The sequence below is a fragment of the Limanda limanda genome, chromosome 11, assembly GCF_963576545.1.
Source record: "Limanda limanda chromosome 11, fLimLim1.1, whole genome shotgun sequence".
NCBI classification, from domain to species: Eukaryota; Metazoa; Chordata; class Actinopteri; order Pleuronectiformes; family Pleuronectidae; genus Limanda; species Limanda limanda.
Window position 1 is genome coordinate 11,349,487 of NC_083646.1, and position 11,293 is coordinate 11,360,779.

General features: G+C 47.1%; 1 protein-coding gene across 3 annotated transcripts; it reads right to left on the reverse strand.

The window, feature by feature from the left end:
• Window positions 1-1,604: 1,604 nt before the first annotated feature.
• si:dkeyp-69b9.6 (zinc finger protein 628) lies at window positions 1,605-11,001 on the reverse strand. Of its 3 annotated transcripts, XM_061081978.1 has the most exons (4): window positions 10,569-10,992; window positions 10,045-10,162; window positions 7,585-8,238; window positions 1,605-5,469 (listed from the first exon to the last, which is right to left on the reverse strand). In XM_061081978.1, the coding sequence occupies exons 3-4, from the start codon at window positions 7,799-7,801 to the stop codon at window positions 3,095-3,097; spliced, it is 2,592 nt and encodes an 863-aa protein (XP_060937961.1). In that variant the 5' UTR covers window positions 7,802-8,238; window positions 10,045-10,162; window positions 10,569-10,992; the 3' UTR covers window positions 1,605-3,094. The 3 variants fall into 3 exon arrangements, with proteins under 3 accessions (XP_060937961.1, XP_060937960.1, XP_060937959.1); XM_061081977.1 differs by having other exon boundaries at window positions 1,605-8,238; window positions 10,045-10,159; window positions 10,569-11,001; XM_061081976.1 differs by having other exon boundaries at window positions 1,605-8,238; window positions 10,569-11,001.
• Between the last annotated feature and the right edge of the window lie 292 nt (window positions 11,002-11,293).

Genomic DNA, 11,293 nt, shown 5'->3' on the forward strand with positions numbered 1-11,293 from the left:
CCTCTCTCTCACTCTCTCTCTCTCCCTCTCTCTCTCTCTCTCTCTCTCTGCCTCCCCTCACGCACGCGCGCGCGCTCGCTCGCTCCCTCAGCTGGAACGGACACGGGCGGCTCACGTGACGTCACGCCTCTCTCGCGGATGGGAGCCAGCGGAGCGGCGGGAGGGGGGCGTGGCTCCCGGGGCTCCGGTGCACATTATTTATGAGACAACCCCCCCCCCCCCTCTCCCTCCCTCCCTCCCGTGCCACATGTCGAGGAGCGGCAGCTGTTTGTTTTGTCTGACAGGTATGGGGGGGGGCCACGTGTACCGGCCCCCCCTCATAACCCGCCCCTGTCATCCCCGTGACTGACGTGTTTACGTTGAGGCTTTCTGCCCCCCCGCTATAAGAGCCTGCTGCTGGCTTCCTGTGAGAACCGGGCGGCGCTGCTCGGCTCTTCCACTCTCCTCCCTGTAATCCACAGAACACGTGACGCGCTGTTCCATCAGGCCGCGGCACGTGGCCTCCCGGCGCACAATAGCTGCTGCCGCTCACGTGTGTCAGGCACGCGGGGAGCGGCCCTCCCATTGGCCGCCGCGGGATCGAGGCTCCGCCCACGACGCGCGGCGATTGGGCAAAAATAGGTCGCACCGCCCCGCCCCCTCGGGCTGTCTCCGTGCATGCCCCCCCTGCCGCGTGAGGGAAGTTCGAAACACAGGAAGCGCGCGTGCTGTCTGCTCCTCCGGCGGCGTACAGGTGCACAAGCGCGTGCACGACACCGTGCGCGCCGCAGGAATTCACCTCCTCGTCTCGCGTGCAGGAGCTGACACGTAAAGAGCTGCGGCCTCCCCCCCGCTGCAGAGGGTCGTGGGGGGATATTAACACCAAACATGAATGTTATTATATCTGTGCTGTCAACAAGGCTACACACACACACACATGGGTTTATGTTTTATTAGACTGTAATTATCAACCCCTCAAGCAGCTGTAAGTATAACTCATCATAGTTGATGAGTGTAAAGCAGAGAGACGACTTGTGGCTTTAATATCACTAGAACACATCTTATACACCATGTTGTTACTTGTGTTCTGACTGAATCATAACATTGTGGTTGAAGTCACTCGTGAAAGTATCAAAAACTCAAATGCAGCCGTATTCTCCATCATGAACCCCCTGAACTGGAATCACAGGGCGAGATTAGACTCACAAATAATCTGATTTTCTAATCCAATTAATTTATACTTTTCAAATACAATTGAAAAAATGACATGTTTTGCCTTTCATTCTTTAATCACAAGACTGTTTGCGTAGCTAAATTTAACCGCACATTAATTACTCACTGGTGCTCAAGCATTTCTTTTGCTTTGTGCCCTTAGTGTTGTGAACAGCAGCAGTCACACAGTTCATACTCTCTCTCTCTCCCTTCCACTCCCTGTCAGAGCAGAATCCATGTGACTGCCTCACCAGGCCGAGAGTACAGTACGATGAGGTGCTTACTGCCACCTGGTGGGGCTAGGAGGGAACTTGTACACAGTTATTTATCCCAAGCAGTGATGTGAAATATTGTGAATCTAAATGATTGAAAATTGTGAAATTATCTTGGAGAAATCTGGCCAATAACAGGGATGCCTTGAATGAAATTTATTAGTATATCAACTACATCCTGAAATCCATTTAATCCACAGAGTGATATGAAATTCACATAGGACATTAAGCTATATATAGCATTGTAAAACTTCAATACTGACTTTGGTAACAGTTACATCTTACGTGTGTTAGGTGACTAGCAGTTTTGTATCATATTCTGGAGTTGCAGTAGGTGACTTTGAATCAGAAAAGAAAGGAAAACAAATGATTACACTTAAGGTTTATTCATTGCTGAAATATAATCAACTACTAACTTCTCAGTAAATAATGTGATAGAAATCTACTAAAAACTATTATTTTTCTTTAGAAGAAAAAAAAAACAAAGGCTTGACAGGGGTATGACAATTTCATATGTGAATAAAGTGACAAAATGTACTTAAAACTTATTTTTCTTTAGAAGAAAAAAAAACAAGGCTTGACAGTAATAATATGATTGCAACTCAGCAAAAAAGTAAAAAGGTAAAAGGGGTTAAGTATAAGATTGGTATGAAAACTGATTGGGTTACACACAAATACATGGAATATTACTTTTGTTTCTATCATGATAGGTCCATGTCTTAACACGCCGTGAAGTACAGTAGAAATAATCATTGCTAAAAAGAGCATACAAATAACATGAGATAAACATGTGTTACAGTCCACTTGTTTAACCAGTTCTCAATCTCTTGGTATAAAAGCTAGGAATATCTCAAACAAATGCAGTAAAGTGAACATAATAAGCAAGGCGTTAATAAGTTTCTTCATTTTGGCAGGAGAGGGATCCTTGTAATGCTAATTACCAGCAAATTTGACATTTTATCTATATGTGATTAAATCACTAGGGAATATAGAGTAACTTTCAAATCAAGTTTTACACTACAAACTTTCGGGGATATACTGAATAAACCATCACATACTGTAGGAGTGATTTTACAACCTCAGCAAAAAACTTGACCAGAGAACAAACATGCACTGACAAACTATTAACAAAGGTCTTTGTCTCCATGTCCCTAATCCTAATAAATGCACTTTACATTAAAAAAATTCCTCAGAGCCTCTACGTGAACAACAACAAGACAGAGTACACAGCAGAGACGTTTATCATACAGCAAAATGTAGCAGGGATTCTAGTTATGGGAAAGATAGATACATTAGCAGGTCATTTCAACTAAACTTGTCTAGTAACTGCACAGTGTCAGCCAAGCATAGTGTCAATGCACTTAAGGGGTTAATGATCCTATGCAAACAGTCACGTCTTTAAAGACATCTTCCAATATAAACTGGAAGAATATCTGGTGATATTTTATTGGATGCTCTACAGTAGTTGTTAACACACTCATTCTAAAAGTCAGCAGAAAACATGTCAACAGAGACACGAGGCATATTCTCCTCAAGGCAGTGGATGCCTTTTCATGTCCCTTTTTTTCTCACCTTCCTATTTTAAACCTGAAATATCCCTCTTATATGCCAATATTCAGATGCTAACTTGTTCAGTATCTGTACGGTTCCTGTAGGAGTGGCATCTCCTCCTGACCCTGGAAGGCCTCTCTCTCTCCTGGTCTTTTTGAAAGCCTAAGCATCTTATCATCAGCTCGCTGCAGTCCTTTAGCCCTGCGGCGGCAGGACACCTTGTGCCTGTGGAGAAGTGTAGCATTCCAGAAGCGAGCAGAGCAGCGTCGACAGGAGAAAGTCCCTTTGGCACGATGGGAGGCCCGATGGACGAAGGCCGCCAAGGGCGTGTGAGACTGTTTCCCACATACACTGCAGCTCAGTCGCTCCTGAGTGGTCGAGACTTTTTGTGAATGTTTAACTGCCATGTGGACTAGGAGTCCCGCTTTGCGGGAAAACACAGAATTGGGGCATATAGGACAGCCAAAACGTTTCACAGGGACTTTGAGAGATGACAGGATCTGCACCTTCATCCCCCCAGTGTTGACAAGCTTGTACCCACCACCACCTGATCCTTCTCCACGCCTAATTGTCAAACGAAGAGAGCCTTGCTTTTTATTCAACTTTCCTCTTATTGTACAACTTATCTTTCTCTTCTTTTTGCTTCCATCATATCTGTCTAAATCTTGGGAATCCCATTTATTTTCCCTCCAATCTCTCCTGTCGGACTTTTTTTTTTTCTTCTTGAATCGTCTCATATCGTCATGTGATAACTGGTTGCTGCAGTCAAGGTGTTGGTGGGACTGGGTGTCTGACTGATGATGGAGATGATGGTGGGAGTGATGATGATGGTGATGCAGATGATGATGTTCAGTAGAGGGCAGTTCCGTAAGGGGCTGGAACGGGGCTGTGGTGTGAAGGGTACGGCTACGGGATCCAGCTGGGTATATGTGCTCTCCTTTCACCCCAGCTGGGGAATGTGGGTGGTGGGGGGGCATGATTGTGGAGTTTGGAGGCAGAGGCTGCGAATAAGATGGAGCATTTGAGGCTGAAGGCTGGGCTGCTGCAGCATCATAAAAGAGGGGGGAGTAACCACCGGGAGGTTGTGGGGGTGCCTGTTGGTGGCTATGAGTCACAACACTGAGACTCTGCCCTCCATGACCCTCTGTGGGAGGAGCCAGCTGTAGCAGGACATTGGTGGCAGCTTCGCTCTCTGATGTTGACTGATTAACATCACTCCCACCTCGGTTGTCTCCAGACCCACTACTGCCTTCTTGTGGGTTGGATGTGTCCGCCCGGGTCATCCCATGCTGTGACTGCCTGTGTCTTGTGAGGCTATTGGAGTAGGCAAATGCTTTCCCACATACCTCACAGCAGAAGAGCTTTTCACCCCCGCCTTCATGAACCGTCTGGTGGTGAGCAGTCAGATGGAAATGATGGCGGAAAGACTTCCAACATATAGCACAGGTGTACAGTCGAGGTGGAGGCGGGGCTTGTGGTTGGGGTGGGGGTGGAGGCTGTGGCAGGGGGTTGGTGTCTTGAGGCTTGACATCTTGAGAGTAGGAGTAATAGGAGGAGGTGCTTGGTGCTTGGTTCTGGCTCCTTTCCTGGCCCACGCTACATTGAGGGTTTGGGTTAAAGCTGTTGAGGTTCTCCGGAGCTGGTGTGGTGGGCACCTCTTCCAGCTCCCCTTTCTGGTGGAGCTTGCTGTGCCTCCTGAGGCTCTGGGAGTAACCAAACTCTTTCCCACAAATGCTGCATTTGTAATTCTTTGCCCCAGAGTGGACTGTTTGATGCTTGCTAAGGTGAAACGCCTCTCTGAAGTACTTTCCACAAACAGTGCAGTGATGGGGCTTTTCTCCAGTGTGGATGCGGTCGTGCCTGCGTAAGGTCTCACGGCGTGCGAATCCCTTACCACAGACACTGCAGAGGTGAGTGCGTGGGAGCCCACTGGGCCCCATTCTGGGGGTGTACTGCCTACGTTTGGGGGGCTGTCCACCAGCTGCAGGATCTTTCTTAGCTCTGGGTTTACGCGGACGTTTTGGTTTGGAAGGAGGATTCTGTGGGTTGCTGCTCATAGCCTCCTGGCTCCCACCACCTCTGAAATTCTTATCCATACCAGAGGTGGATGAAGGTGAGCCCAAAGGACCTAAACCAAGACCACCTAGCAGACCTCCTATGATGTCTCCCCTATCATCCCCTCTATTTCCACTGTTACTAGCTGCTGTAATCGCAGAGATTGCATTATTGACAGAGCTAGTGACATCATCCTCTGAGTCATCCAGTAGAGAAGAAAGGGGCAGGTGGGGCTGTTGCTGAGGATGGTGGTGCTGGCTGTGGCTCTGTGAATGTGGATGCAGTGTTGGGGCCAAGGGTGCCTTTCTCAGAGCTGGGCCCGGCATCCCACTTCCACAGGGGGAGGCACCAGAGTAGCATGGAGATGGATTACCTTGAGAACGGTGGTCATCATGGTAGCCTGTGTAACGATTCCGAGAGTAGTCAGTGGGGTATTTACCATCTGTTCTGTCCCTTTCATTTGAATTCCCTCCCCTTCCAGACTGAAACAGACCATCACATCCTAAACTTGATTTTGGCTCTCCTTCCCCCACAATGATAACACCATCTTCTTCCTCAGTTTTCCCATAAATAACCCCTCTATTGCTCTGATAAGTCCCCCCTCCTCCATTACCTCCTCCACCTCCTCCCCCAACTCTCTCTTCACCATCAGCTCCTGTCTTGCCGCCCCGTTGTTTAGGTCCCCTACCGGGCTTGCCGCAGGTGCCTGAGGCAGCATGGTTGAGAAGAGATGTGCTCTCACGGAAGGCACGGCCACAGGCGGGACATCGGAAAGGCTTTTCCTCATGTATCTTCTCATGGCGTGTCAGTGACTCTCTACGATTAAAAGCCCGAGAGCACGTGGAGCAGCCATATGGGCGGGCTGAAGAGTGTAAAACTCCATGTTGCAGGAGGTGCCCTTTTTTCTTAAAGGCTTTGCTACAATCAGGGCAATGGAATACTTTGTCTGGGCTAGAACAAGAATCGGATGAGGGTTGGATAGTTTCTTGGGTCGAATGGGGAAGGCTTGGGTCAGACTGTGTTTCATCCTGTGCTTTAATGTGAATAGGGTTTGGCCCAGTATTGGTACTAGTGCTAGAACCTGCTGTGGTTGGCTCATGCATGCGTAAGTGCCTGCGAAGGCTTGAAAGGTGAGGAAAGCTTTTGGCACACTCCCCACAGCTATAAAGGGGCTCTGTGTCTGACTCTGTGGGGTTGGGCTGCAATAAGCTCTGGTTATCAGATTTAGAATGGTGAGAATCATTAGTAACCAGTACTGAGGCAGCAGTGGAAGAGGGTGCAGAGGAGGAGGAGGAGGAAACTACGGATGAGGATGAAGATGATGAAGCAAGAAGGGATGATGGGTCTCCACCCATATTTGACATACCAACCCCACTCCCAATTAAAGCTGGTGGCTGACCATGACTTAGTCCTCCATTACTACTAGCACTGGGATTACTGTGGCTGCTGTGCCCATGGCTGCTGCTGCTATTACTATTGTTTTCAGATTTTCTCTGTGGCAAATAACCAGCCATAGCTTTCTTTCTTCTACTGCTGTGGCTACCACTGCTACTACTTCCACCTCCAGTACTTTCCCCTTTACCATCGTCTTTACATAAGGATAAATGAAGGGGGAGATGGAGGGGCAAACCTGCTTCCTGCTGCATTAGAGAAGCTATCTGATTTGAAGAAAGTACAGGGATGCCCTGAAAGTCAAAGCCACTGAGTGATGAGGGTTGGGGGCCAGGGTGAAGCGGGTGGTGAGGATGAGAATGAGAGTGAGGGTGAGAAAGGGTGTGAGGTGGGAGCTGCTGCTGCTGCAGGGGAGGCTGCTGTGGTGTGTGCTGTGGGTGGCTAGAAGAGTGGCTATGCAAGTGAGAGGAATGCAAAGCAGGAGGCGGAGCGAGACTAGTACTAGGCTCCCCACCAGTCTGACTTAAACCAATGCCTAAGTGATTATGTGTTCCCTGTTGAACAAGAAATTGCTCTAAACTAGCATTAGCAGGGACCCCAGACAGGAAATACTGATTAGCAGCTAACATGCAACTAAATTGTTGGTGAAGGCTCCGTGCATCAGACTGGGCCCCAACTAACTGGTGTCCCAAAGAGCTGACTGCACTGCTGCTAGAGGGGTTATTAGAGGTGGCCACAGAGGTTGAAGGAGAAGGAGAGGAGGAGGAGGGACCAGGTGATGCTTGGGGGACAGAGAGGCCAGGATGCAGAGGAGGAGGGGGTGGAGGTGCTGATGTTACTAATCCTCCTAATCCCCCAGCACTCCCACTACTGCTACTTCCCCCAGCAAAGTGCTCAAAGCGGCCTACACTTGGGTGTAACTGCTCCTGTGCTAGTGCTGCCTCAGACGGGTGGAAAGAGCGCAGGAACTGTGGGTAGACTGAAGAATGGCTTGAGCTGCTGCTGCTCATCTTGCTTGACTTTGAACGAGAGCTTTGAGATGAAGAAGGCTGTTGTTGTAAAGGTGGGGGAGGAGGGGCACTCATCTTGGCAAAAATGGAGGCAGAATCAGAAAAGGCGTTACCTCTAGACCCCTGCAGGGGGCCCAAGCCAAGTCCAGACAGAAGGGCTCCAGAAGACTCAGCCTGCTGATGCTGCTGCTGCTGGAGTTGATGCTGGTGAAGTTGAACTTGCTGTTGATGCTGAAGTTGTCGATCTAAACCAAGGCCTTTGAACTGGTGGGCCTGGTGCCCACTTAACATCTCTATAATGTCCAAATTATACTTTCCAAATTGGAACATTTCCCACTCACTGGCACATGGGGGTGCAGGGGCCAAACCTCCAGCACTAGGAGCGGCAAACAATGATCCCACCACTGACTGGTGAAAGACAAACTTTACCCAAAGGTTGAGTTTTGCTACTTTTTCAGAACGACTTGAATGTCACCTCAAATCTAAAATTCCTTTCTCCAGATTGTTTACTTCTGGTGCTGCTACTCCCACTTGATCATCCACGGCCCGCACTCTACTTCCAAAACGAGTGGGGTAGCCAGGAAGATGAGTTTATGATCAAAGGGTAAAGTGTCTTTTTTACAAGTAGACAAGTTCCACCTAATTTCAAAATTGCTTAGAATAGCTCTATTGAGAAGCAGTTCTTGTTGCCTTTGAGTTACAGCGTTGACATTTTCCTTCATTTATGCAAGTTTCCTCATCCGTGTTCAGCGGAGAAGCTCTTAAAGCTGAAAGAAAACAAAATTCAAACAGACACGACAGTCATAGAGGGGAACAGTGCTATGAGTCATAATACTTTACTTACTATGCATTCAACAGCAGGTTAGAGGCTAATAAGTGATTGTACTGGGTTTTTATATATTCAATTTCATACTACAAATATTTTACATTCAACGTTTTTTATGACTAGATCTATTCTGCTATTTGCCTACCTCATACTTCTTATTGTCTTGAGCCAGTTCATATATTTATGTTGGGTGAAGACATACAAATCTCAGCAATTCCAATTTGAATCTTTTATATTAACTTACCATGATATCAGACCTGTTGCCAATTCTTTTTTTATCAGTACTATGGAGGCAAAAGTTATTTTCAACATTCTTATTGTTTATACATATAGCTCTTAATGGCAGGTTTCGGTGCTTGTATTCTGCCAGTACCAAATATTTATTAGATGAGACTAAGGCAAAACACAATGAGGCATGGCAGTGTTTGATGAAAAACCACATTATAGAGCAGAAGTTTCACTTTTGGTAAATTGCAGGTGTATCTGTACGTGGCTGCTAATTTGGATTATGCCCACACTACTTAAACCGGTGGAATCCCTGCTACATTTGACCACTTGCACTGTCACACTTGTGGATAACATGACTTCTAGTTATTACTTCAGGGAAGTTCACTATTTTCCTACTGTACATTATGTGATAACAGAAAGGTGAAAAAAATGCCTTTGCCAACTTTAAGCCGTTTAAATACCACTTCTCAAACTAAAATCTGTCTTTCAAATAACATAAGGTTAAAAAAAGACTGGCTACATTGCAGCCTGGCTTTTGAATTTTCTTTAAAAAATACTTTAGTGGCTTTTATAGTTTAACTGATTTACATTTTGACAAAACCAATTATCACAATGGTAGAGACTAGAAACATCTAGCTTCCCTTCTCATATTTCTGCATACCTCAAATTGGAACAATGTCAGTCCCTTATCCAGGTTTTCCATTTCAGCATAAACACATTCATTAGTCATTAGTGTTTAACTTGACGTCAGGAAGAAGCAAATGCAGGTCGACCTGTCCAGCAAAAAAATGTTAATTATGTTCATACGATGCTTAGGCTAAATGTTTTTTGGAACCCTCAACTGCACCATATAGGCGCCTTTGACTTTTCTCCATTCTTTTTTTAGTTTTGTTCAGTTATTACTAGACAGACCAACACGGTACAATATTGAGCCCATTATAAAACTGTCAGTTTCCTTTTTAGCGTAGAATCGGTGGACATAGAATGAAAATCTCTGTTCTTTTGTTTCATAGATGTCTTCAAAGGGCTATTTGCAGTGGGCATAATGGCGGGTAAATACAGTGTCATGTGCTGTGCATTACCTTACCATGGGTCAAGAGGATGATTTAACAGCAGATATTAAATTAAATCCATTCAAACTGCACATACTTCAGGCTAATTACAATTCATCCTTGGACAATGGTTCATTTTTATTTATAGTCATAGCACTTTGCTGCATGGTTGCTACCTGTTCAGATACTAAACCGATCCTCTTGTGTGCAATAACTATTAAGATTAATTATAACTCATCTAACACCAACTACCAACAATATTGTGAGGTTAAATATAAGCTATTTAACTAGAGAGCCACTTTTCATCTGCAGAAATGGCGAGGAGAGCAGGTCTAACTGTTGCATTAAGTTGCGAGTTGTTTGATTCCCGTTAGGATGGATAGTATGAAGCTCCTTCACCTGCACTGGCTCCAGAAGCATCACTCACTTTTTTAATCTGGCTTTTGCTCACCTTGTGAACATCTTACCGTTTCCTCTGATCGCTGCGATGAAGCTGGGGGGGCAGCGAGCTCCTCTGGCCGATGCGGGAGAGAATCTATCGAGTGTTCGGCCGCTTCTCATGTTACTGTAGATCAGCGATTCCTGCTGAAGAAGGGACAGAAAAACATGCTGAAGGAAAAACACTCGTGTGGATCCAGACTCCGCTGCACAATGTAAACACGAGCAGTGATAACGGAGGCACTCGAGGCGGCATCCTGAGACATAAACACTGCGAGGGGGGGGGGAAGGAAAAACATGGGAAGAGCTAGAATGCAGAAGTTGAAGGTTTCTCCGCGGATCATATTCACACCGTCTCCCCGGGTTTAGCAGCCCGGCGCCGGCCACACACAGTCCACTAACCCCGCACACGACCACCAGGGCTGCCGCTGCTGCTGCTAGCGTTAGCCGTCGACCCGACCCGACATTAGAAGCTCGCAGGCGGCCATTAACATCACGAAGCCCGGTGCTAGCACGTCCATCTGAGAAAGTTCTATCCGCGGGGAATGTTTACCTTCGCGTCCGGTGGCGGGAGCTCGGCTGCGGGTGGATGAGGCCTGTCACGCCTTCTTCTTCTTCTGGGCCGCCTAGCTAGCAGCCGCCGCTTCCATTTCTGCGTGCTGTTTTCCAGTCGATAGCCGGAGCCATTTTCAGTGATGCTGAGCTCGGTGTGCTTCCCGAAATCCACTTCCTCCGGCTTCAGCTTCCTCCTCCACGCTTCATCTCGACGGGCTGCGCCGGCGGGAGCTGTTCGGAACGAGGCTGTCGACGGACGCGAGGGATTCGGACGCTCGGTGGCGATATTTTTGGGTAAAAGTGAGTGACGTGTGCTCCCTGAACATTGGTCCTTTCCGGCCCTTGTAATATTTCCGGGTAGCAGCTGTGGGGCTCACGACGGATTCACCGTTTGGTTGCACGCTGGGTTAAAGCGAGGGTCCGGTAATGGTGCACATTCACACTCACACTCATTCACACACACACACACACACACACACACACACACACACACACACACACACACACAGCACCAAGTCCAACACAACTACACAACACAAAACAAAACAACAGTCTCCGTGGGAGGTTAAAGACTTTTCTCCAGGCTGCTGTGGCTGATTCCCCGCGGGCCTTTGGTGCTCTAGGGAAATTATATATGCAAACTGTACATGTTACAAAATAAAATAAGTTTGAAAGAAAAAATACATGAGATTTTTTTTTTTTAAATGTATAAATGTCTCAATC

Coding starts and splice junctions, on each gene's coding strand:
- si:dkeyp-69b9.6 (XM_061081977.1), bottom strand. CDS start 7,801: ATGTTCCAATTTGGAAAGTATAATTTGGACATTATAGAGATGTTAAGT.